The following is a 27302-nucleotide window of genomic DNA, read 5'->3' as shown; positions in this document are numbered from 1 at the left end:
AAAAACCATGGAAATGTTGGGGCTCCTGGTTGGCTCAGTCAGTTAAGCATCCGACTCTTGGTTTTAGCTCAGGTCATGATCTCAGGGTCGTGAGATCCAGCTCTGCCTTGCGCTTAGCATGGAGTCTGCTTGAGATTCCCTCACTTTCCCTCTCCCTCACCCTTTGCCCCTGTCCCCACTTGCATATTTGCATTCGTGTGCTCTCTCTCTCTCTCTCATAAATAAAATCTTTATAAAAAAAGTGTATGTTTGTATGTGTTTAGAGAGAATTTATGTATGATCTTATTTTTGTAAATAAAAATATACATACATTGAAAAAAACGGAAAGGTGTTATATATTCTAAAAACATTTTCTTTAACTATTTATAGTTTCTGAATTTTTTACAGTGAGCAGAGTCTTTTTTGTTTTTTGGTTTTTCCCCCTTAAGGAAAAAAGAAAGCATTAGCAGGAATATGCTGTAACAGAAGGGAAGTGGACTTCTATATGGAGCACTTCCTGGGTCAAGCACACTAGGTTCGGTGCTTTATAAATTTACCTAATTTCACCTTATAACAAGTCTGTAGAGGCTCCTGCCTCTGGTCCTACTCCCTCCGATCCATTCTCACACAGCCTCCGGAGGGATTCTTCAAATAGCAGAGGTTAGGAAGGAAATATGCCAAACTATACATAGTGGTTACTCTTGGCATTTAGATTGAGGGGATGGATGTAAGGGAAGACTCATTTTTTAATTTAATATTTCAGTATGGTGTGCATTTTTCTAAGGCGGTATATTTTTAAGTGGGGAGGAAAAGCGTATGTTGTCAAGTCACTTCCCCTTAAGCCCTTCAGTGGCCTCCCTCCCTCCCACAGCTCTCTTCCCCTAACACTCTCTGCTCCAGTGCTGCTGTCTATGGGTAAAGCCCTGTGCTCTTTTGCCTCCAGGATTTGTAACCACATTGAGGCCTCCCACATCACCTTCCAGGTCTGGCTATGCAGCCTTCCAAGTCTTCAGTTCCTTAAATACCACATCCTCTGGGAGGCCTTTCCTCTGTAAATTTTTTTTTATTATGTTAATCACCATACATTACATCATTAGTTTTGGATGTAGTGTTCCATGATTCATTGTTTGTGCATAACACCCAGTGCTCCACGCAGAACGTGCCCTCTTTAATACCCATCACCAGGCTAACCCATCACCCTGCCCCCCTCCCCTCTAGAACCCTCAGTTTGTTTTTCAGAGTCCATCATCTCTCATGGTTCGTCTCCCCCTCCGATTTCCCCCCCTTCATTCTTCCCCTCCTGCTATCTTCTTTTTTTTTTAACATAATGTATTATTTGCTTCAGAAGTACAGATCTGTGATTCAACAGTCTTGCACACTTCACAGCGCTCACCATAGCACATACCCTCCCCAATGTCTATCACCCAGCCACCCCATCCCTCCCACCCCTCACCACTCCAGCAACCCTCAGTTTGTTTCCTGAGATTAAGAATTCCTCATATCAGTGAGGTCATATGATACATGTCTTTCTCTGATTGACTTATTTCGCTCAGCATAATATCTTCCAGTTCCATCCACGTCGTTGCAAATGGCAAGATTTCATTCTTTTTGATGGCTGCATAATATTCCAGTGTGTGTGTGTGTGTGTGTGTGTGTGTGTGTGTGTGTGTGTGCGCGCGCGCGCGCGCATGCGCACACACACATATATATATACACCACATCTTTTTTATCCATTCATCTGTCGATGGACATCTTGGCTCTTTTCACAGTTTGGCTATTGTGGACATTGCTGCTATAAACATTGGGGTGCACGTACTCTTTTGGATCCCTACATTTGTATCTTTGGGGTAAATACCCAGTAGTGCAATTGCTGGATCATATGGTAGCTCTATTTTCAACTTTTTGAAGAATCTCCATACTGTTTTCCTGGGAGGACTTTCCTGATCCCCTTGGTTTTCCACTGTACATGGTACTACTATTCTTTTTTTTTTTTTAAGATTTATTTACTTATTTGACAGAGTGTGTGCACATAAGCAGGGGGAGCGTCAGGCAGAAGGAGAGGGAGAAGCAGGCTCTCCGCTGAGCAGAGAGCCCGATGCAGGGCTCGCGGGGCTCGATCCCAGGGCCCTGGGATCATGACCTGAGCTGAAGGCAGATGCTTAACCAACTGAGCCACCGAGGCGCCCTGGTACTTCCTCCATCATAGCCTTTACCACACATTGCTATAATTTCATGCTGAATTCTTGATATTCCCAGAAGATCATAAACTCCATGAGGGTGCAGACCCTAGCACCTACAACAGTGACTACAACACAGTAAGCATTTGATAAGTGATTGTTGAATAAATACTTTGTATTTTGTAGTTGTGGAAACCTAGCCTTAGATAGAAGGATATTAAATAACTTGACCAGAGCCACTCGGCTAGTCAGTTTCAGAGCTTTCCTTGTCTTTTACACTGGCGGAGTTTCCGTTCTTTCCCCTGTACCACTCACATGAGCAAAAGCAGCTCCAATCCCCAAGCATGCTTCAGAATCTGAGTCTCTACTTCCTAGGCCTTTCCAGCTTTTGACACTTCTGTCTTTCTGATTTCTTCCAGTGTGGTGCAGATCCTGCTTGCTGCTGGTGCTGACCCAAACCTTGGGGATGATTTCAGCAGTGTTTATAAGACTGCCAAGGAGCAGGGAATCCATTCTTTGGAAGGTAAGCACAGACCACCCTGTTGTTGTGAGCGCTCTCCTACCTTTGGCTTCTAGGCAGCCTTGCTCTGTGTCAGCTCTACCAGCAACTCAGAGTGAGAGCCTGCAAGTCCCTCATCCTCTGGGAATGCATGGATAACCCAGAAGGCTTGGAACAGACACCCTTCACAGTCCCTTCTGGCTCTATCATTTATGTCCCTTCAGAAGTCTTTGGGAATAAGATAGAGGCCTGACTTCATGACCAGAGCAGGGAGTGGGGGATACCTTTCACCTGGTGTTCTCCTGACAGCACCTCAGCCCACAGAGCGTCAGGTGAGTGGATAATGGAGCAGGTTTCATAAAATAATTAAGGCAACTGCATGGAATGTGGCTTTGTTCCTCTTCTACTTCCTGCAGACTTAACCTATCCCATCCCTGTCCCAGAACTAGAAAGCAGCCTCACTGGGTTCCTCTGCCTCAGAAGTCCCTCAGTACTACTCTGAATACTGCTTTTTTTCCCCTTCTATATGCAAAATGCAATCCTATCTCTGGGACTGGCCCTCAATTTACCATTATGCCCCAGGACAAATAGTGGACCTTCTCTGTGCCTTGATAAAATGGGGTGGTCATCCGTGCCTCCTGAGGATGTTAATGTGGGTTGTTTGGACTTCAGAAGAAAGAGGTGGTGTGCACCTGTATCCGGGTTCAGTTACATGTCTGTCAGAGGGTACTCAGGCAAGTCAGTCTTTGCTACTTCTAGTGAGTCGTTCTTCAAAAGTGAGGTATAGAAGAGGATAGGTTGCTTTGGCTACAAACAGCAATGAATATTTCTTTTACTTTTGAGCTTTTGCTTGTTCATACTGGCCCCCCTGCCTGTCCGTTATCCTGTGTCTCCCAGAGGCTGTGATAACCAGCCCTCTGTCTGGCAATAGGGCAGCTGAGCAGTACTGCTCTTGGGTTGGCAGTGATGCCAGGAGGACGGACAGCCATGCCGACTGCCTGAGGGTCAGAACATTGACTGAAAGGAGGTCCAGTGAGGCGAGCAGTGCACTTGGTCCTCAGAGCTGTCAGGGAGGCTGCCGGACTGACGTAGCTGTGGTAGCCCACAGCAGAGGTGTGCTTGCTGCCCCGGCGAGGTTTCTCAGGTCAGCAGCCTAAGAGCAATGTCAAGAGCAGCAGAGCATTGCTGCCCAGGGGAAGTGTGGAGTTGCCTTCCCCCTGCCTGTCTACCTCTCTAAACCTGCTCCTTCTGTCAAACTCCACTTCTGTGGCTGGATCCTCCACGAAGCCTTCCCTGTCCTTGGCAATAATTGCAACCTGCCCCCAGCTGCTCTTTTGAATATTCTCTAAATCTTGGCCTTTTATATGGTTATTTGAACTCTCATCTGCCCATATGTCTTTCCTCTCCTGCTCAGCTGACAGTTCTGTGTGCAGGCCATGACCTATGCCTCCTTGGATTCCCCACTGAGTTGGAGGAATTATGTTCACTTTACGTTTCAGAGGAGAATTTCATGAGTACCAAACTTGCCCTATATTTGCAGCCTGTTATGTGGAGACTCATCGTGTGGGTTGTCTTCTCACTCAGACACAGCATTACTGTCCTCAGCTCGGTCTTCTGTCCAGGCCCTCTCACCAAAAAGCAAAGAGGAGCGTTTGCTGAGGGGGCAGAGCCAGGTGGAAGGGAAGGGATTATTTGAGTGCCTTATCGCCTGCCCTCAGGATCCCAGCAGGGCTCAGTCATTATTTTTGATTTCACAGAATCCCAGAGCTGTGAAGCCATGTAGGCCAACCTTTGCTGTCACACCAGTCCCTTCCCTCTGCATTTAAGTTTTATATCTTTGTTCTCTCCAGACTGATGCTCATATTCAACATTCTAGATCAGTAGTCAGGAAAAGAACAAGAGTGCTAGCCCTTTGCCAAGAGTATGTCTAGGCAAATTCAAAGAAAAGTCACAGGCTTAATTGGACGGTCCTTCACTATTGGAGCAGAGTCCGTGCCAGGTCCATCAAATTTACTGAATTTCTAATAGATATTTCTGTGGGCCTTATACTGTGCTCAGTACTGAAAGGAGGTGGTGAGTTGTCGTTTGTGACCTTGGCAGGACCTCCCTAAACCCCAGTAATATATCCCTTTTCTGCCTTATCGGTATTGTGAACATCAAGAGATAAGTATATGATGTGTGAATTGTAAAGTGCTCTACAGTTGTAATTGCTCATTAGTTTTATTTTTTTATAATTCAACATGCATTTACTGAGTGTCAGGCACTCTGCCAGATGCTGGGAATGTAGAAATGAATATACATGGTATAGGCCCTCAACAGTGTTCCCAGTCAAGTGAGAAGACAGACCTACGAACAAGGTACCACAGTACAGAGTGATAATGCAAAGGTATATGTACAAAGAATGGAGATAGCACTGACATAGGCAGTGATAAGCTCTACCTGAGGGCAGGCTGCTGTCTGGGAAGTGTCATAGTGTAAGTGACTTTGAATTGGGTCTTAAGGATGAGTGGGAGATGGCCAGGCAGACTAAGAGGGATGGATCTTCTGGGTAGAAGGAACAACACATGCAGAGACATGGGGTGGGTGGGTGACAGCAAGTGGACTCATCTGCCACAGTGCTGAGGAGAATAACAAGAAGTGAGACTAGAGAGGGAAGCAGGGTTCCGCATGATAAGGACATTGTAGGACAGTTTTGGGTGCTCACACTGTTTTTGAAGGTCATTGAAGGATTTTAAGCAAGGGGTGTCAGTTTACATTTGCATCTTAGATGGAGTGAGGGATAAAATTGAAGGGGAGAGATTAGCAGTGGCTCTTGACCTTTAGGGGATGATGGTCCCCTTTGAGAATTGAATGGGAAGCTATGCTCCTCTCCCCCAAAATGCACTTATAATTTCTGGGGATTCCTAAAAGTGATCTTTGGAAATGGAGAAAGTAGATGTTAAAAATACTAAGAGGTTGAGTTCTTAGCAGAATGTGGGAATTGATGGAAAAGGAGACATTTCATGGTGACATCCCCGATTTCTGATTTGGTTTAACAGTTGGATGTGTGGGTCTGGAGTTCAAAAGAGAAGTCTGGCAGGAGATTTAGGAGTCACCAGCTGGGGCACCTGCGTGGCTCAGTTGGTTAAGCGTCTGCCTTCGGCTCAGGTCATGATCCCAGGGTCCTGGGATGGAGCCCCACATCGGGCTCCCTGCTCAGCGGGAAGCCTGCTTCTCCCTCTCCCACTCGCCCTGCTTGTGTTCCCTCTCTCGCTGTGTCTCTCTCTGTCAAATACATAAATAAAATCTTAAAAAAAAAAAAAGGAGTCACCAGCATTAGCTTGGTAGTGACTACAGTGGATGTGACTAAAATTGTCCAAGGAAAAGAGTGAAGGTAAGAGGTGAGGGGACAAGCTCCTCACTCAGGAGGGTACAGCATCTAAGGTGTGAGGAAGAGAGAGGATCCAGGGGCGCCTGGGTGGCTGAGTCATTAAGCGTCTGCCTTCGGCTCAGGTCATGATCCCAGGGTCCTGGGATCGAGCCCCACATCGGGCTCCCTGCTCAGCGGGAAGCCTGCTTCTCCCTCTCCCACTTCCCCTGCTTGTGTTCCCTCTCTCGCTGTGTCTCTCTCTGTCAAAAAAGAGGATCCAAACAAAGGTACCAAAGGTATCGGAGAAGTTGCCTTGTTTTCTCTCAAAGAGGCTCTATCTGTTCTACCTGCTCAGAACAGGCATGGTCTAGAAAGGAAAGAAACTTCTGTGACCTCCTTTCTGATATTTTATCATCGGTTGCCCCATTCCTAGCAAAACCCTTCTGATTTACATATGGCCATTGCTCCTTAGCAAGAAGCCTGCTCAGCTGAGCACATTACAGTATTCCCCACCCTTGTCAGGGTTGGTGTTTCTGGGCAGAGGGCAGGTCAGCTGGTGCAAGTGACACAGGAATGCCTGGCATAGAAACTATGTTGGCCTGACTGTTCTGTCCATCCTTTTCAGCCCCCAAGAGTGGCATCTTGAGAGGTATAATGGTGTCCTGGAGAAAGGTCAGATGTCAGTGCTAGCAGTTATCTAAGCTCTGTTTGTCTAAGTTTTGTAACTTACTAGCTGTGTGATTTTGAGCAAGTGATTTAAGGTTCTAGAATTTCCGTTTTCTCCTCTGTAACATAGGGATAACAATACCCATCATACAGGGTTGTTAGGATGACTAGAGATAAGTAAAGCATCATGTGAAGGATGATATTTGAGGAAGAACATCTCTATTGAGGTGGATTTTGAGTCCGTGTAAAGTTGCCTTGGAGGTACTGAGCAACTCTTCACTCAAGGAGCATTGACAGAGGCTGGATGTCTGCCTGTCAGGGATTCTGTACAGGGGATTCTTGTCCTGGGTCATTGGATAATATGACTTCCAAGGCCCCTGTCAGCCATGTGATTTCTAAGGTCTAGAAGCCCTAGGCTCACCATCAGAGCAAGTGATGTACTTATAAGTGGGATTTGAGCTGAGTTTTGGAGGGCAGAAAGAAAGTGAGAAAAGAAAAGCTATTCTAAGCAGGGGCAAAGCTTGAGCAAAGGCACATAGAAGGGACACATGTGGAGAGGGGAACGTGGAGATCACTGCTGCTTCTCTACCAAGTCACTCCCTGATCTTGATCACATTCCATTCAGTGACTTGATCCCCATCCATGCCCACCCCAGGAGAGTTCCACTTGTGGCTGGCGGATGGGTGGTGGGTCCCAATCCTCAGGTGGAGGAGACAATAAATTAATGGTAACAGTAAACAAGTTGCCCAGCCAGGGATGCTGCAGGCTGCTTGTAAGTAACTGTTATAAACATTGGGTGTCTGGGGCTGTCAGAAACGCAAGCGAGCTCTCTGAGTGCCTCTCATATGTACAATTAAAACAATAAAACACGGCAGAAACATGGTGAAAACAGGGTATAAATCAGCTTCTCTTCTCAGCTCCAAGTGGTGGCTGAATAAAGATGAGTCGTGTAGAAGCTGGGTTGGCATAGGACCCTTCTGGGGCTAGAGGGCCTGACTTTCCAGGCTGTACCCCCCAAGGCCAACCCCAACAATCTGGGCAGTCCCCTTCCCACAGCTCCAGGGGCTGCGGGTCCTGGCCTGCTCCAGCTGACCTCCCCATCTCTGTGTCTTCAGATGGGGGACAGGACGGTACAAGCTGGTGCATCACAAACCAGTGGACAAGTGCCCTGGAGTTCAGGAGATGGCTAGGAGTTCCCACTGGCGGTAATGGAATGGCTCTCAATACTTCTCCCCTTCCCCAGGACATGCCAGGGAGTCATCTCATCCTGGTTCATCTATTCAGTATAAGTTAACTGCTCAGCACCCACCGTATGTCCAGCCCTACCTAGGGACAGCAGAGAGAATGTATGCCCTTGGAGAGCATAAATTTAGATGGAAGTAATTATGCTCCCAAGGACATAGGAATCACCTAAAGAGCTTATTGAAACACGGATTCCTGGGCCCCACCCCCAGAGATTCTGATTCAGTAGCTCTGGAGTGGGAACTAAGATTTTGCATTTCTCACAGCTCTCCAGTCTTTGAGTAGCATGATCTAGACTACAGATGTTAGTTCTCGCCATGGGCTTGAACTGCTTTTAAAAACTCATCTGGGGGCGCCTGGGTGGCTCAGATGGTTAAGCATCTGCCTTTGGCTCAGGTCATGATCCCAGGGTCCTGGGATCGAGTCCCGCATCAGGCTCCCTGCTCCTTGGGAGCCTGCTTCTCCCTCTGCTTCTCTCTCTCTCTCTCTCTCTCCGCCCCCCCCCTCCCTCTGTCTCTCATGAATAAATAAATAAAATCTTTAAAAAAAAAAACAAACTCATCTGGGCCTTCTCCCTGGAAGAGACCTTATTTTGCCACTTTAAGCTTCACTCCTAGCGAGGTTATGTGCTTAGGCCACGGTATTAGAGGTGGTACAGAACACATAATAGCTATGTACCTGCAGCAATTCTCTGCACCTCTCAGAGGCTCTGTCTCCATACTTATAAAGGTTATCAGTTTGTTTCCCGGAGCTAACCGAACAGAATAATAAAATAAATAAATAAAGGTTATCAAAAGAGTTAGAGATAGCATATTTGTCCCTAACCTAAACCTAGAATATAGAAGGAATTCCACTAATGTAAATTTCTGTCTTTCTATCATCATCATTATCCTCAGCAGACTCTTGTGGAACTTTATTCAGACTCTTTGACATGGCCTTCCAAATGCTTTTCAGTGGTAGCAAACTGTTGTCTGTAGACAGCCAAACATTATTTAGAGTCTGAGGAGTGGCTTAGCCATCACCAGACTGTGTGACTTTGGGCATTTCTCTCTCTTTCTCTGAGACTTGATTTTTGCATCTGTAGGGAAGAATATTTCCTACACCATTGGCTTATTATAAGATCAAATTGAAGTACTTATGAAAGCACTTGAGAAAATACAAGGTGTATTGCAAATGTGTAAGGTACTAGCAAGAAAAGTAATTAATAATAATAATAAAGATTGAAGACTTGACCAAGACAGTATTTGACAAGTGTTCAGTCAGAGGTACAGATAACAAGGACTACCAGAGCTCAGAGAAGAGAATCTCTAGTTGAAGCAGTCAAGGAAATAAAATGGTATCTGAGCCCCAAAGTATAAGAAAGTTTTATGGAGGGCCTGTAGATGGGTGCAGCTGGGTGTGAAGGGGTGTGTTATATCCCAAACACCGGGAAACAGAAAAATGTGTGTCGGGCTGTTAAGTGAACTTGTTTAGGTGAAGCATCTACACAGCAGATTTATCTTGAAGAGTAATGAACAAAAGATTCAGCATTCGTGCCCTGGGGCCAGATCAAGATGCTTGGACTTTGTCCTTTAGACAGAGAGGGGCTCTGAAGGTTCTAGAGGAGAGGGCGCCACAGGAACAGATCCCTTCCAGGGTGGAGAAGTAGGGGAGGTGGTAATAGGATGGCGATGCTAAGACCACTGTAGCAGCAGGTAACATGGACTGTTATGGTGTGCCACAGGAACCCTGTGATATAGGCACTAAAGGAAACTGAGGCAGAGAGATGCAGCCAAATGCCAGCAGAACTGTCTCCTGCTCATACACAACCCAACAACCATAGCAGCCTGTATGTGCCTCACACTTAGCCCAGAACCTCTGCTTGTCCAGAGTCTTGGAAGGCTTGGGAATCTGCCGGGCCAAAAGCTGTTGGGGCAAGTTATTATTTTTAATAATGTCCCTGCCTCTTTCTCGTCATTGTCACAGCCTTGTCGCACCTCCAGGGCCAGTGGTTCTACATCTCATTTCTCAGCAGTGCCAGCTGCTAGAGTCCCCAGGATGGACAGTGCACTGTCAATCCATCACGCTTGTGTTAGCCAGCTTCAAGGTGAAGTGTATCAGCCAGTTAGGCTAATTGTTTCCCTCCTTTTAGCCCTCTAAAACGTATATATATATATTTATACACACACACACATATATATATATATGTATATATATATATGTTTGGCTAGGAGAGGGAGATAGACTAGTTGACATGTTTTATTAAAAAGAATAAATTTGATACATTTATAAAAATAAGGAAAAGTGGGATGGGGTGGCAAAGAACTAGTCCTGTGATTTTTAACTGATTTACATATTTTGTGTATAAATATTTTTTCATCAAAAGTTCCAAATCAGGGATGGGTCCCACACACCACACAAAATATATTAGAGACATTTATATGGATAGCAGGAAGGGAGACAGAGGGCTGAAATTTTCCAGGCACCCAGTGATTGATGGGGGCTGAGGCTCCCCCTGACGCTTTATTGAGTTTCCGATGATTATCTCTCGCTGAGACATTTTTTACAGATGACGGTCGAGCTGTCACAATGGACCATGGGGGAAAAAAAAACAACAATAATAACACTTTAATCTTTTTACTGCACTGCTCCCTAGTATCTCAGATTCATCTTCCCTGACGCACGCAGTTCATTATTCTGCCCCTCCCTGGATGGGAAATAAAGGAAAATAAATATATATGTAGACACACTTACCCACATACATACACACACGGACTGGATATAAAAGAGACCACCTCAGAACCAGAGAGAGGCAGAATTTATTGTTCTTTTTGCAAGTGTTGAGGTTTATTAGTAGAGATGCTGGGTTGGCTTGGAATTGGCTATTAATTACAGCATTTTGTATTTGTTTTTTATTGTGAGTTTTTAACATTTTGAAGAAAAGGCAGAGGAGAGGCAAGCAGGTATAAAGATGGGGAGCACAGAGGGACTGAGTTTGGCCAACCAAGTAGCATAACTGACTGAAAGGCAGAGAGGGCAGGCTCCTCCTCTTGTTGCCAGGCCTACCTGGAGGATCCCTGGAGCTGAAAGATGGGATGCTTTGGTTGGGATGGGGGCAAAGCAGGGGCAGTGGGGAGAAGTTAAGCTCAGAGTAATGACAGGCCACCTCAGAAGGACTCTAAATAGCTGTGACATGTTACTGCTGTGAGACTTAGAAGAGATGGGAAGAAGGGGAGGGTCAAACAGAGTGTTGATGGGCCTACAGACAACAGAGTAATGCATTCTTAAGAGTTTGTCCCACTCTTTGAATTTGATAGTGTAAAGGTGACACGTGGGCTGTGGGAAAGCTCCACCTGGGTCTGTGGTCAATGAAGGTGTCCCGGGGGCACCTGGCTGGCTCAGTCGGTGGAGTGTGCAACTCTTGATCTCACGGTTGTAAGTTCAAGCCCCACTTGGGGTGTAGAGAGTACCTAAAATAAAATATTTTTTTAAAAGGCGGGGGTGGGGGGGGCGGTCCTGGGCCAGAGAGGATGCCACACTGTCTAGCATCACAGGCAGGATCAACAACCTATCATCTTAAAGCTCCAACCTTTCTGCTCTCCCCCTTCCCTTTCATGGGGATGAGAGAAGATGAATTTGGGGTCCTTAGGAGAAGGCTGCCCTTAATGCGCCTTCAGTAGAGTAAGTGCTGACTAGTCTTCCCTTTAATTCTTCAAACCTTTTCTGAGCTCCTACTAGAAGGTAATAAAGAGATAAACAGAGTCCTGTTCTTGAGAAATTTTCCAGTCCATGGGCAGAAAACGTGGTGTCTGTGAGAACCATTTTCAAGTAGGATCTCGTCTTCCATCCATAGGCCAGCCTAGATGGCCATGAGTGCCATCTCTGTAGGAAGGATAAAAAGATCTGTAAGACACAGCATCTATCCTTCAAAAACCCATTACTTTCTTGGGGAGACAAGCTTACCATCCACTCACTAAGGAAGTATTTATCAAGCACCTGCCATGTTCAAGAATATACACATGAGGCACTCTGTGAACACATAAGGCTATGTAAAAGAGAATGTTAACTAATTTGATGTGAACTAGATATTACTTGAATACATAGAGGAAAGGGAGATCAGTGAAAATCAGACTGCTTGAATTATAAAGGATGGGTAACATGTAGATAAAGAAAAGGAATAATGAAGTCATGTAATCACATAGAGAAAAGAGTACAAGCCTTGGAGTTAAACAGAGCAGCTTGGTCACTGAATATCAGTGACCTGAAACAAGCTACATAACTCTGTAAGTGATGGTTTCTTCATTAATTAAATAGGAATAATAATAATAATAAGAGCCTAGTATGGTTCTTGGGAGGAAAACAGTTGTAAAGGTCCTAGCGCAGAACCTGGCACATAGTAAGTGCTCAATAAATGGAGGCTATTATTTTCTTACTTCTCCAAGAGTTATATCTTTATTAATCTGAGTATTGGAGAAAGACTCTTAGTCTGGGATATTAGGCATCAGGACTTACCTGTGACTCTCTACTGAGTATGAAATGGGCTCCCTGCAATGAGCCTGACATATTCTGCAGTGCTAGTGTGAGAGGCAGTTCTGGCCAGAGTGAGAGTGTCGCATCAGGAAGAGGAAAGGGCAATAATAAATGTATTACCATTACTGAGTACCTACTGCATGCCAAGCAGTGTGCTCACCTTCCTTACATACATTTTTTTTTAATATAATAGCTTTGTTGAGATTTAATTCACATACTGTGTAGTTCAGTCATTTAAAGTGTATAAGTATAAAGTGTATAAGTTGGGCCTGGCTCAGTTGGTTGAGTGTCTGACTCATGATTTTGGCTCAGGTTGTGATCTCAGGATCCTGGGATCAAGCCCTACATCGGGCTCCATGCTCAGCCAGGAGTTTGCTTGAGATTCTCTCTCTCCCTCTGCCCCGCCCCTGTCCCCCCTGCTCATACTCATGGGTGCATGCATGCGTGCGCGCTCTCTCTCTCTCTCTCAAATAAATCTTTTTAAAAAAGTGTATAAGTCAGTGGTTTATGGTATATTCACAAGGGTTGTGCATCCATCACCACAGTCAGTTTTAGAACCTTTTTTTTTTAAAGACACATTTATTCAGCGTCATGATCAGATTATTACATTTAGCGATCAACAGCATGGGTGCAAAAAAAAAAAATCTACATTAAAACCCTTTGTTGGAATGCTTTACACTTTCCACAGAACAGAAACTAAAATAACCCGTTATACAATTAGTCACAAATACAGTCCTTGAGTTTTTTGCCCATACACATGAGTATTGTCTAAAATATGTCTTCTTTGTAGCAGCTAGGCCCTGCCACCACTGTGCTTGGCCGAGTTCACAAATCTGTTGTAACCTGTGGCTTCCCTGTCACTTCTCTGGCTCTCCTCTCCTGCTGAGCTTTGTTTCCTGGCAGTAATTAAAACCTTCTGCCACTGCCATAGCTACTGCTGCTGCTGGAACCACCATAGCCACCTTGGTTTCGTGGTTTGGCAAAGTATTGGCCTCCACCACCCTAGGGGCCAGAGCTTCTGCCTCCAAAATTTCCCCCTTTCATGGGTCCAAAATTTGAGGATTGATTGTTGTAATTGCCAAAATCATTATAGCTTCCGCCACCTCCAAAGCTGCTTCCCTCATGACCAAGTCCGTCATAGCCATCCCCACGGCCACCATATCCACCACCTGGACTGCCACCAAAGCCACCTCGACCACTGAAGTTCCCTCCACGACCAAAGTTGTCATTCCCACCAAAACCACCTCCATGACCACCACCAAAGTTTCCAGAACCACTTCGACCTCTTTGGCTGGATGAAGCACTAGCCATCTCTTGCTTAGGTAGGGCTTTCCTTACTTCACAGCTGTGGCCATTCACAGTATGGTATTTTTGAATGACAATCTTGTCCACAGAGTCATGGTCATCAAATGTTACAAAAGCAAAACCTCTCTTTTTGCCACTGCCTTGGTCAGTCATGATCTCAATCACTTCAATTTTCCCAAACTGTTCAAAATAATCTCTTAGATGATGTTCTTGAGTGTCTTCTTTAATGCCACCAACAAAAATCTTTTTCACAGTTAAGTGGGCACCAGGTCTTCGAGAATCTTCTCTTGAGACAGCCCTCTTTGGTTCTACAACTCTTCCATCCACCTTGTGTGGCCTTGCATTCATGGCTGCATCCACCTCCTCCACAGTGGCATATGTGACAAACCCAAAGCCTCTGGAACCACTTGGTGTTTGGATCTCTCATTACCGCACAGTCCGTAAGCATTCCCCATTGCTCAGAATGGCTCCTCAGACTCTCATCAGTTGTTTCAAAGCTCAAACCTCCAATGAAGAGCTTCCGCAGCTGCTCAGGCTCTTTGGGAAACTCTGACTTAGACACGACGGTGGTGGGAGGGGAGACTTTAATGATGTTTACTCGGCGGCGTCCACAGGCAGAAAGCCAGTTTTAGAACATTTTTATCACTCCATAAAGAAACTCCATTCCCCGTTTCTTCCCATCTCCTAACTTTAGACAGTCACTGATCTACTTAGTTTCTAAGATTTGCATATTCTGGGCATTTCATATAAATGGAGTCATACAATGCATGATCTTTGGACTGACTGCTTTCACTTAGCATGTTTTCAAGGTTCATTCATGCTGTAACATGTATTAGTACTTCATTCCTTTTTCATAGCTGAGTAATAGTTCGTTAATGGATATACCAAATTTAATTTCTCCATTCATCAGTTGAGGGATATTTGGGTTGTTTCTACATTTGGCTATTATGAATAATACTGCTGTGAATATTTGTGTACAAGTTTTTGTGTGAATATAGTGATTTCAGTTTTGACTTTATTTTTTTTAAGATTTTATTTATTTATTTGACGGAGAGCAAGAGCAGGAACACAAGCAGGGGGAGTGGGAGAGGGAGAAGCAGGCTTCCTGCTGAGCAGGGAGCCCAGTGTGGGGCTCGATCCCGGGACCCTGGCATCATGACCTGAGCCGAAGGCAGATGCTTAACGACTGAGACACCCAGGCACCCCAGTTTTCTTGACTTTATACCTAGCAGTAGAATTGCTTGGTCATAGGATAACTCTGTTAACCTTTTGAGGAACTGCTAGACTGTTTTCCAAAGAGGCTGTACCATTTTACATTCCCACCAGCCATGTAGGAGGGGTCCAGCTTTTCTGCATCCTCCCCAGCTCTTGTTACTGCCTGTCTTTTTTACTTTGGCCATCTGGTGGATGTGAAGTTGTTTCTTGTTGTGGTTCAGATTTGCGTTTCCCTGATGGCTAATGATGTTGACCGTCTTTTCATGTGCCTTTTGGCCATTTGTACATCTACTCAGATTCCCTGGTCTATTTTTTAACTGGGTTTGCCATTGAGTCTTGCAAGGTAGGTGATGATATCTATTTTGCAGATGAGGAAACAAATTCTCAGAGATGTTAAGTATTTTGATCAAAATCGCACAGTGACTTTTGCTCCTCAGTCTCACTCACTCCGACCTCTGTTCTTTCTAATGCACACTGCTGCCTCCTGAGGATTCATGGTAGGATCACCAGGGTCCTCTTATGAGGGTTTTGACAGCAGGAAGGGAGTAGTTGAAAGTCTATTTGGAGACATTAACTAGGACTAAGTAGGAAAAGCCTCTGAAGGTCAAACAGAGGAATATGGATATATTACAGCTCCAGGACTGGAAAAGTGGCCGTTTCCTAGGGGCTGGCCGTTTCCTGTGCCCCTGACTATACCGCATCATCTTTGATTTTCACAGTAACCCAGTTCATAGATATTAATGTTTCCATTTTACCAATGATGAATTTGAGGCCCAGAGGGATGAAGTAACTTCCCAGAGTCATCAGGATTAAAATGTGGTTCTCTCCAACTCAAAATTCTGAACTCTTTCCTGCCAGAGACATTTTATAAAAGATTTTTTTTTCAGTGTTATGTCAGCATTTACAAGCCCTTGAGGTCATGGCCCAACACGTGGAAAGTACTTAATAGTTGGTGGGTGAATGAGAAGATAGGAGTGTATGGTGTAGAAGGACCTAATTCCAACTGAGATTCTGGGGGGCAGAAGGATGTATAAGTGAGAATTGGAGGTCTCATCCCAAGACTTAGTGTCCTAGGAAGAGTGTTCTGATGCCCAGACATCCTTAGCTTCCTGGGAGCAGGACGAGGCAGGTGGAGGTGGGATGGGCGTGACTAGCCTTGCATCTTTTTCGTGTTCATCACAAGAACATTAGAGTGGGAAGGACACACAGAGACCATCTAGCTTGGTGCTGCTTTGGTACATTCCCAGGCCCTGCCTACTGAACATTGCTGAGATGGGGGCCCAAGAATCAACAATTTTTACAAGTTACCTGGGTGATTTTGTTCCCACTAAAGTTTAAGAACCATTGGTTTAGAAAAAAACTCTTCAACTTGAAAAATAGTGAGTCTGGGGCACAGAGGGATTGAAATGCATTCCAAGTTAGTGAGTGAGTCATTTTTGAATCCAGTTCTCTCATCTCCTGATCTCCTGTTTTTGCTGTTCACCATGTTGCTTAATTCCTTAACAAAAAACCATTTTGTGCCCATAGCTTTCAGGATAGAATCCAAACCCCTCTAAGAGTCAGGCCTCTGCCTCCCTGGGTGACCTCCTCTCTGCCTACGGCATCCTAGGCTCACTGAGAGACTCAGTTTCTTGAAGGGAAGGGTAGTGCAGTTTTCACCCCCTGGCCTTTGCAAACACCACTTTCTTTCCTAGAATGCCCATCTTCCCCTCTCCACCTAGCAAGATATCCCTCATCCTCAAGACAGTTCTCCTGGGTGATTCCTCTCAAAGCCACATGATGTGTGCCCCGTTTTGCTGCCATCAGACTGTGTGCGTGTGTGACTCTCATAGCACCTACTGTTCCAAGCTGCTCAGTGGTAGTATGTTCACGGGCAGGCAGGTGGATAAAGGTTCTCGTGTGTTCATCGCTGAAGCTGCATAAAATACTGACGTGATGCTGTATGAAATACATACAGAAAATGTTATGAACTAGTTACTGTCATCCATGAGGAGCCTAGGATCTAATTGGGGAGTCAGAGGGAAATTTTAATGCAAGAAAGTATTGCAAGAGGTGTTGTTGCACAGTAAAGAATTAACTGGTAAATGGGTACACATAATCAAAACAACAGGCATCCAGGGCAGAGCTGGGGGGAAAAGACTTCCTGGAAGAGGAGGCTTGGACAGGACTTGAAAGAACAGGGAGGATTTGGAGAGGAAAGAGGGGTTTCCAGGCTGTGGAAGGAAATGAAGGGCCTTGCCCTCCCCGGGGATGGTCTCATGGTGACCGCTCACAGGGAGTCTCCCTCTTGCCCCATCCCCTGCCCAAAGAGAAACACAAGAGGCAGAGCTGACAGCGCCCACAGAAGCTGACGAGGTGGCCCGTGCATGCTGGCAGGAGGGTGGCTGTCTCAGGTTGTAGTGAAGATTTAAAGAGGTAGTAGATACAGAAGGTCTTGAGGGAAAGGAAGAAAAGAGCCCCGAGGCTTCTTCCCCAAGACTCTTGATAAAAATTCAACCCAGATCCTGAGCTTCAAGCTAGGTCAGCCCACCCTAATTTATGTGAGGCTTGAGCCTGCGGGTGCTGACAGAAGGTGGACATGGAGAAGTACAGAGGAGAGAGCCAGGCAGGCTCCGGATCTGGTGCTGCCCACCACCAGTTAGCAGTGCAGGTTGGGCAGGCCACCCAGCATCTATACCTCTGTCTTCTAATCTGTTGAACAGAGAAAACGGTATCTGTCCTAAGATGTCCTAGGGTGAGGAAACAACTGCATTGAAGTGCTCTCTAAACCATAAAATGCAGCACAAATGGAAGGGGTTATTCTTGCACCTGTTAGAGTAGTTGGACAGGTTCTCTCTCATGGAGACACACTCACATCTTTAAAGGCAAAGGCACTGCTAGACCCTCCAGGACATTAGATGGCACTAGTTCCTGGGAGTGGCACTCGTAACTAGGGTTGTCTTTCCTCTGCACAAGGCAGCAGTAATCAAGCTTTTGTTACCCAGCGACCACCCATCTTGCCTCATACACCTTTTTTCCGAAGTCTCCCCCAGTAGACTTTGCAAATAAGGACAAGTGCCATGTCTGATTCATGTCTGTGACCCCAGTGCTTAACCCAAGAGAGAGAGTGGCATCAGTAAATGTTTGTGGTGATGTTTAAAAAAGCCTATTATCAAAAAAAAAAAAACCTATTATCAGATTTGATTCTCATAGTATTTAAATATTTAGTATTTCTCAAATTATTTCTTATCATACCCATTTTACAGCTAGAAGAACTTAGTAAGTGGCAGAGCTTAGATTCAGGACTGTAAGACCCCTTTACCTTAAATCACTGTTTGTCATTGTGGGAGGCAGTCACTTTTTTTTGTAGTTTCAGCAGGGCTGGCAAGTGGCCAGGGCTGCATGACGGGCTTTGGGGACTGCTTTCACCTCTGCTGACTCTTGGCACTGCTGACTTAAGGGAATCCTGCAGAGAGCACATCAGGCACATGCTTGCGACAGCACCCAGGCATAGACTTTGCACCATCAAAAGGCAGCGGTGGGAGCAGGATGACAGTGTGATGCGGTGTCATTCTCCCTGTGGTCAGAGGGGCGAAGAGACATGAATGGCTGGCCTTAGAGGAGAAGCAGGAGCCTGAGCTCGTCTCACCCTGTGCTGGAGACAGCCTAGTAAATGGCTTCATTGGGAAAGGGTCAGTTCACTGGCTAAGGATCGGCTGTAAACACGGGGCCTCAAAAGACCACCTTGGTGGGCAGCTAGTGAGCCGGTCTTGGATGAGTCGCTTTGGCTTCCGTTGACTGACTGACTTTTCCTCGGTGAGAGTGGGTAAATACGTGACGGCGTGTGCTGCACCTCTACCCACGCCTCCTTTCCGCCTTTAGCTACTTTTTTTGGATAGAGAATAGTATGACCTCGAATGATCTGGGGGCTACAGCAAGATCTTCTGGGACAGGCTTCTCAAACTGGGTGATGTGAAGAAAAGGAGTTACTGCTAAGAGCACAGAATGGGCCTGGCTGGCCTGGACTAGGTCCTAGCTCCCACACTAACTGATTACACCACCCTTCTCAACTTCAGTTTTCTCATCTGTAACATGACAACAACTTCTACATCACAGGGTTATTCTAAAATAAGGAAAGGAAAATGCTCTTTCGCAGGTGATTGTAATGCACTACTCAGTCCCAAAGAGTGTTCTGGGGAACACTAGTACTGCAGGATTTTAACAAGGACAAGGTAGAAAGAGGCTGTCAAACAGGAAACTGCTGACTAATACCAAATTAAACAGCTGGTTCTTACTCAGCACTGTGCCTTTCAGAAGGGAAAAGTGTATGCAGGATTCCCCAAATGGAACCACTTTTCACAGAGAGAATGCACTTTTGGAAGCATGAGACAAAATGGAAAGGATAATAGCTGACATTTACTGAGAGTACTGTACGCCAGGCACTGTTCCAAGCCCCTTTACGCAAAGTGTCTTGTTTAATCCTTACAACACCCCCATGAGAGGCTACTGTTATCTCCATTTACCGATAAAGAAACTTGGCACAGAGAGGTTAGGTAATTTACCCAAGATTACACAGTCAGTAAATTCAGAACTGGGATCCAAACACCAGGGTCTGGCTCCTGAGCTCACTTATTTAACAGCCACACTCTAAAACAAGGTAATACTAGGACTTTATTTATGTATTATGTATCCATTAGCTAATTCAACAAGTATTTGTGAAGCCCATATTTATGTCCAGACACCATACTGGACACTGAGGATACAATTGTAAAGGCAGTCACACTTCCTGTCCTCAGTGAGCATTTGGTCTGGTAGGGAACATAGTCAAGTAAACATGATTGCAACAGAATAGAGTAAATACTGTAATTGGGAGGTACCTAAGGTGCTAGGGGAGCCCTTGGGAGCAGTAACTGCCTCAGACTTAGGAAGAATCACTGCAGGAAGTGACTTCTAATCAGAAGGCCTAAAATGAATTGGAGTTAGTCGACCGAAGGCATGGGAGAGGGGAAAACGTTTCAGGCAGTGGAATAGTACTTGCAAAACCTCAGAGGCTAGGGCGCCTGGGTGGCTCAGTCAATTAAGCGTCTGCCTTCGGCTCAGGTCATGATCCCAGGGTCCTGGGATCGAGTCCCACATCGGGCTCCCGGCTGGGCGGGAAGTCTGCTTCTCCCTCTTCCACTCCCCCTGCTTGTGTTCCCTCTCTCACTGTGTCTCTCTCTGTAAAATAAATAAAATAAAATCTTAAAAAAAAAAAAAAACAAACCTCAGAGGCAAGAAAGCACATTAGGAAGGGGATAGTTGAGAGATGAGACCTCAGAGGTGAGCAGGAACCCTCCTCATAGACATTCCTTATTAGCTGGGCTGTGATGCTGGCACTCTGCTGACACTTGTCCCTGAACCAAATAACCCCAGCCATGTTCCTTAAATTCATCTGCTTTTTATGGTAAGCACCCAGCGTATAGCTCTGTCATTGTGTTTACGAAACAGTGTTATAATTTGTCTGTTCTGGATTCTTGCATTAGACTGTTAACTTCTTAAAGTCAGGAACCCTGTCTTATTCATTATGTATGTCTCCAGAAGCTATCACTATGCAGTGATGCTCAGTAAATGTTGTTTGTTGAATGAATGATGTGTTTTCTTTATAAAATGGATTATATCCTTCCTGCTTTCTTGAGTCAGCTATCACTTTTCCTCAGGTTCATCATTATATCCAGCAGTTAATGTCCTGTGTGGCAGTTCAGTGGTGCCCTTAGGGGCTTTTGAGGTGCTGTATTCTGTGACTTCCTCTTTCAGCTTTTGATTGTGCTCTTCTTTTCCCTTCCTGCCTAGCTAGCACTTGATTGTAATCAATTTGCTGGATCCTGAAGCCTCCTTCCCAGCCTTCTTGTTTGTTTCTCCTGATCTGCAGTGGGCTGGAAAGAAGATCACTTACCATGATTTGATAAGACTGTTTGTGACTAAGAGTTAGTAATCTCTGAGTTAGGTCCTAAAGAGCCCTTGTGTGGGAAAAATGCAGATGCACATGGGACTCGTATGTTAGCTACTCAGAGGCCTTCTTCCTGTTCTCCCTGCTCCGGGAAAGGTCAGATAACACTCAGGGGTTGGAGGAGGTGGTCAGTCTGGAGAGCCTCTCTGTGGTGCAGAAGAGCTGATCTACCTTTGTTTGACTAAACTACAGGAAAGTCTGTTCTTCAGCTACAAACTCCACCAACTTCATTCTGGCCAGACACTTGAAACGCTTCCACCTAAGCTAACTTATCCAGAGGCTAGCTATAAACCTCAGGCCAATCTCTATTAAGGCAAGTTCCACCAAGAGTGTGTTGTACCTTCATTTGAGCAGAGAAAGAAAAGGGAGTAGGAACCAAGGCTGAGACCAGAATATCTGGGCTCTGGGTTCTGATTCCCTCGTTTGCAAAATTAGAGTGACAACATGGTATGATGTAAAGAAAGAGCACTCAGATTAGATCTGGGTTCTTATCATCACTCAACTACTCACTCACTATGTGACCTCTGTTCCTCATCTGTACAATGGGAATTATAATACCTACTATATAAGGTGGTTGGAAGAATTAAATAGATTGTGTGGAGTGACCATGCCAGGCATAGAGTAGAAGGTCAGTAGGTGACATCAGCTAGTATTAGGAAGAGACGTGACAGTCTTCTGGTTTGGGGAACTTTTAAATAGGAGGTTCAGTTTCTCAGGAGGGGAAATGCATAGACTCCATTCCATGACCACTTGGAAAAGAATGATTTAGAACTGGTATAGTGTGGGGTGCCTGGGTGGCTCGGTCGGTTAAGTGTCTGCCTTAGGCTGGGGTCATGATCCCAGGGTCCTGGGATGGAGCCCCGCATCAGACTCCCTGCTTAGCAGGGGGCCTGCTTCTCCCTCTCCCTCTGCCTCTCCCCCTGCTTGTGCTCTCTCTCTCTCTGTCAAATGAATAAATAAAATCTTAAAAAAAAGAAAGAAAGAAATAGTATGGTACTTTTAACTACCTAGTCAAGGTTACCTCTTGACTAAATTATACCCTTTATCCAGGGGGAGGTAAGGGGAGTCTACCTTCACAGACTCTGTGCCATGGGCTGGGGTGAAAGGGGGTACAGGTCGGTAGGACCCAAATTCTGCCCTCAACAAACACAGCTCAGGACGGAACATAAGACAATAATTCCAATAATTTGTACATGAGGCAGAAAGAAACCCTCTCTATGCAGGATAAATATTGTTCTATTGGGTCTCATCTCCAAGGCAGGGCCCCAGAGGTGGGGTAACCATCCAATTTATTGTCCAAACTGGGACTGTCCAGGACAGTAGGCATAAACCAGACCCATCCAGGGTGAACCGGGACATATGTGGTTACCCATTCCAGAGGGTCCTATAAAAGTGATGGAACTAGTTTTAGGCTCTTTTTTTTTTTTAAGATTTTATTTATTTATTTGACAGAGAGAGAGAGAGCACAAGTAGGCAGAACGGGAGGCAGAGGGAGAAGGAGAAGCAGGCTCTCCACTGAGCAGGGAGCCCCATGTGGGGCTCGATCCCAGGACCCTGAGATCACGACCTGAGCCGAAGGCAGACACTCAACCGACTGAGCCACCCAGGTGCCTGTATTAAATTGGAGAGAGTCATGAATATTAGCACTAGAGTGAACTGGGGGTTTTTGGTTCTTTTGACCACATGAAATGCTTGTTCTTCTTACCTTCAAAAAAAAAAAGAAATGTTCACAATAGATTATTAAAGGTAAAAGAATTACAAAATTGCAATATAGTATGCTCTAATTTTGAAGGATATGCATGAGAGATATATATGTGTGCTTTGTAGGATTTGTATGTAGGAGATACATATACACAACATGCTTATATATACATATATATAGAGAGAGATACCAAAATATTAAATGTAGTTTCTTGAGTTGCTGAGCTGTTGATACCTTTTCTCCTCTGTACTATTCTGTGGTTTCAAATTTTTAATGGCTTTTAAAAATTAAGAAAGTTCTTTATAAAATACTTTTAAATACTCACTAGATTGTAAACATCTTCAAAATAAAGGGGTATGTTAACTGTTCTGCTAGGAACAGCCTCTTTCTCTCACCTGCCTACCATCCCCTAGCCAACCCCCTAGCCTTCTTTCTTCATCTGGATAACTTCTTTTCACCCTTCAAGACTCTCATCTTGTGGGATATTCTCTTCATTGCCCAAACTGAACTAAGCTCCCCTCTGCCTTTCTATCATCCTGTTATAACTCTAATATAGCATTTATCTCAAATAGCACTTTACATGTCTGTTTTTGTCTGCTTCCTTCATCAGATTGAGTCAGAAACCATATCTGATTCATTTCTGCGTCTCCAAATGAATCCTAACACATAATAGATGTCAGTAAACATTTGTGAACGAACTGGCCTTGTTTTACCCCCTCTTGCCCTGCACAGATGGCCCAGCACATAGTAGGTGCATTATATGTGTAGTAAGCATGTACATGAGTGAGGGAGGGAAATAAAACACCAAGAGAAAGGTGAGATTGATGGCTCCTGGCATTTGTTGCTAATGGGAGGGTTTGTGTTGCTGTCCCCCCAGTCCTGGTCACCCGAGAGGATGACTTCAACAACCGGCTGAACAACCGTGCCAGCTTCAAGGGCTGCACAGCCCTGCACTATGCTGTCCTTGCTGATGACTACCGCACTGTCAAGGAGCTACTTGATGGAGGTGAGCGCATGGGTGAATGGGGCTGGGGGTTGGCAGGGAAAGAGTACTTGGCAGCCTCTCCACTCTGGAAAATCCATGCTTCCCCAGAGCTCTGTTACCCTTCCAAAGCTGGAAATGCGTTGAGGGTGGCTCCACCTCGTGAGAGTGGCTCTGCGATGTGTGATTTGCCTTCGTGCAGCTGGAATGCATTCTTTGCCTATGTGTGTGTCACACACCACACCATCCTGCCTGTCTGCCTATGCTCTGAGTTTTCTTGATCGTGCCTCTCCCCAAAAGTGTCCTCTCTTCTCCCCTGTGGCCTCCAGAGCAGGGCTAGTAGAACAAGGAGGGAGGCCCTTCAAGTGTCTACAAATGCAGGTCTCAAAGACATTCTCCTTGATCCCATTCCCCCACCTCAGTCTAAATTAGGCCCCTTTCATTACCTGGATCATGGCATGCTCTTCTTTCCCATCATCGCTCTTGTCACAATCTGGAATTATTTTTGTGGGTTCAGTAGCCTTCTGCCTAACTTGACTCACTCCCTAAAGGCCACTGATTTGTCCCCAGCACCTAGTATGGTACCTGGCATACAGTAAGCACTCAGTAAATCTTTGTTCATTGATTGAATACCCTCCCTTTGGAGAGTATTTGTTTAATTGGAGGGGCAGTATGTTCCATCTTTCAATTCAGGCTCGGCTCATCCTATGTAGGTCTGGTACAGAGTTACCTGCCACCCTGCCAGATACTTCTCAAGCTGTCACTTTCCCTCCCACTTCCCCTTACCCCATTCTGGCCTCGCCTTGGGGTAGGGAGAGAAGCATCTTACCTAGGTGTGTCATGCCCAGGCCTCTGAATAAGTATGGCACATAACTGCCTGTTTATGCCCTTGCTGCCACTTCTTGGGGGCCTAGGGACCCCTCTCTTGGGCCTGGATACCAAGGTCCTCCTTGTCGGTGGTCATTCTCCATAGAGCCTGGGAGCTGGAAGGGGCCTCAGAAGTTCTCTGAGTCACCCTGATTCCCTGCTCCCCCTCCTCCTGTCGGGAACCTTCAACAGCCGGTAGGCTGGCCTTTCCTTGGACCCTGGCAGGGACTGAGGGAACCCTACTTCTTCCCCAGAAGTCCATTCCATTTTAGTTCTTCTCTAACTGGTTAAAACATCTTTTTCTAAATACACTGTGATTTTGTTCTCTAATTTCTGCCAACTGTCCTCTGCAGCCAAATCACTTTTTCAGAATCCAGTATTCGAAGAAAGTTCTTTCAGTTGCAGAGCCCTTGCTTCCACAGCCTAACATTCCCAGATCATGTTCTAGTCCTTGCCATGTGGTTGGGCTGGAGGGGTTTCCCAGTAATCCCCAAATCCTGCCACCTTCTGTCAGCCACAGCCATTCTGGCTTAAAACCTATGCCTGGCCCATACCCCCAGGCTAGGCGACCTGCCCCAGAGCAGCAGAGTATTCCTGGGTCTGGGGCATGAACACTGTGAGGTGTAGGACTGCTGTGACAGTGCCAGGAATGATTGATGCTTTCAGAGCAAGAACTCACTGCTCTCAGAAGCAGAGACATAGAAAACGTCTCCAAGCAAGATGCTACTTAGATCTCAGGCAAGACATTTGCAGCTAAGAATTGGAGCATTCACCGTGGGGCTTCTTTCTGCCAAGCCTTAAAATCAGTCAGTACTCCCAGCCATTGTCCAGTGGTTTACATTCCCTGCTTCCCCTCAGCCCTCAGACAGACAGGGAGTTCAGTCTAAAAGAGAGACCCTCACCCAGCCTTCCAGATTGAACACCTTTGAAATGAAGACGCACAGGCCTTTTATGAAGCATCCCCGCCCTCAACCCCCCAGGCCAAGGCTGGTCCTTTGAGCCGTTCCAGGGGCATGGTTCCTGCCTGTTGACTTGGAACAGTTGCCCTTAGCCCCCAACTTTATAGTTTGCCCACCTGCTTTTTTACCCAGCATCCATTTACACCCCCTGCCCTAGCCTCCCAGCCTCAAGGGCCAAAACCATTAACCCACTTATTTCTCCTTTCCCAACCTGAACAAGTGGCCGTCACTCAGGGCCTGCAGGCCTGCCAACTTCTAGCCCCCCTCCGTCCCCCTTGACCTCTCTTGGTCTTTCTGTGTGTGTGACCAGCCAACCGAGAGGGAAGATCCTGCTCCCTGTCCTAGGGGCTATTGCCAGTCACGTTTCCAAAGTCTTCTGACCTCAGCTGACCTCCTCCCGAGGATTTCAGGGAAGGCAGGCCTTCCTGCCCATCTAGCTTTCTCAGCCTGTATTTGCCCCTGGCTTTGCTGCAGCAACTTAGAGGGAGGCTCTCTGGGAGATCCAAGGCAGGCCTAGGCACAGGGGCAGCCTGTGTTCACGAGGTCCACACAGACCCTTGTCTTTGAAATTGCTGAGTCCACAGGGCTCTGGGGCCCCCAGATTGTAGAGGGTTAGAGCTAGAGAAGCCAGCTGCTCTTGCCCTCTGGCCAGGGGTCCCCATATGAGAGCTGGGAGGAGGTCCAGGCAGCAGCATCAGTCTATTAATTCAGGCAGTTCTCTGACCCCTTAAAATGCAGTGTGGAGTAATAGAAAGGACATTGCAGACTTAGAGTCAGGCCAACCTGGGTTTATATCCCACTTCCCCCACCTACTAGCTGTATTGCCTTGGATATGTTGCCTTAACTCTCTAGGCTTCAGTTTTCTTGTCTGTCAGATAATACCTGGGAAGTATCACAGGGGTAACGTGGGGACGAGTGATAATGTCTTTAAAAGCCCCAATACGTGGTAGGTGCGCCATGATTAGTCTAAAGAAGTCAAACTCTCCCTGACAGCTATAATCCTCCTATTTCCTCCTCATGTAAAACCTGTGCTCCTGCCTAAAGACTTCGTAATTCTCTTTCTGCCACAACTTCTCCACCCTGCCTAAAACACCATCATGTTCCCTCTCTTCTCATCTAGATCTTCGGGCCCTTCAAGGCCTCCCTCTCTCAGGAAGCTTCTCTTGGTGCTCTTGTACACTCTGATAGCACCACCTCTGAACTCTTGCAGTGTTGGGCTGGGTGCTTAGCACAGGTCATTTCTTCATCTTTAGGAGGTCCTGTGACATAATGAAAAGAACACGAGCTTGGGAGTCTGACAGACCTGGGTTTAAATCTCAGCTCTGCATTGTCACTGTGGGCTAGGTAGTTGTCATTTCTGAGACCATGGACTTAAGGGCATCCTAGATGGATCAGGCAAATTGACCCTGACCCTGACCCTGAGAGACTATCAGACTGGCAGAGGAGATAGATATGGAAACAGGCGGTGACAGCTGGGTGGGTGTCTGGCAGGGGACTGGACAGGAGCTCTGGGGACATAAAGGAGGAAATACCCCTGCCTAGTGAGTAGGGAGATGGAGTCAGTTATAGAACGACTAGGGGTAGGGGGCAGGGTGTGTGCGTGCCTAAGCCTTATCAGGAAGGTTAATGGGAGTTTGCCAGACAGACTTCTGTGGGTGGGTTCTGAGTTCTGAATTCATGAGTACCAATTTTCTGCTCCTGAGCTCCACACAGAAGTGGAGGTCTTTGTGGCTTTCATTCTGTGAACGTGCTGCTTCTGCGTGTGTTGTTGGCTTATAAGCTGGAAAGTTCTGCCTCAGCACTTGACTGCCAAGTATAAGAAAAGGTTGGAGGGAGGTAGGGAGGGAGAGACAGGATGACTGGGAAGAGGATTTATCAGGGAGGGT

At 46.0% G+C, this 27302-nt stretch overlaps 1 protein-coding gene across 4 annotated transcripts in view; it reads left to right on the top strand.

The window, feature by feature from the left end:
* CLPB (ClpB family mitochondrial disaggregase) overlaps positions 1 to 27302 on the top strand; it is a 165240-nt gene that overhangs the window by 47503 nt on the left and 90435 nt on the right. For all 4 annotated transcript variants that reach the window (XR_003611232.2, XM_028115931.2, XM_028115933.2 and 1 more), the window contains exons 4-5: positions 2576 to 2679; positions 23486 to 23614. Coding sequence is in view for 3 of the 4 variants with exons in the window: in XM_028115931.2 (XP_027971732.1) it covers positions 2576 to 2679; positions 23486 to 23614 (233 nt within the window). In the remaining variant the exon portion in view is untranslated. The remainder of the gene's footprint in view (positions 1 to 2575; positions 2680 to 23485; positions 23615 to 27302) is intronic.

The sequence above is a fragment of the Eumetopias jubatus genome, unplaced genomic scaffold (assembly GCF_037043125.1).
Source record: "Eumetopias jubatus isolate StellerSeaLion01/CBP00866 unplaced genomic scaffold, mEumJub1_p1.0 scaffold_13, whole genome shotgun sequence".
In the NCBI taxonomy this organism is placed as follows: Eukaryota; Metazoa; Chordata; class Mammalia; order Carnivora; family Otariidae; genus Eumetopias; species Eumetopias jubatus.
The sequence above is the reverse complement of the archived record's forward strand: the minus strand, read 5'-3'. Positions and strand labels throughout refer to the sequence as shown.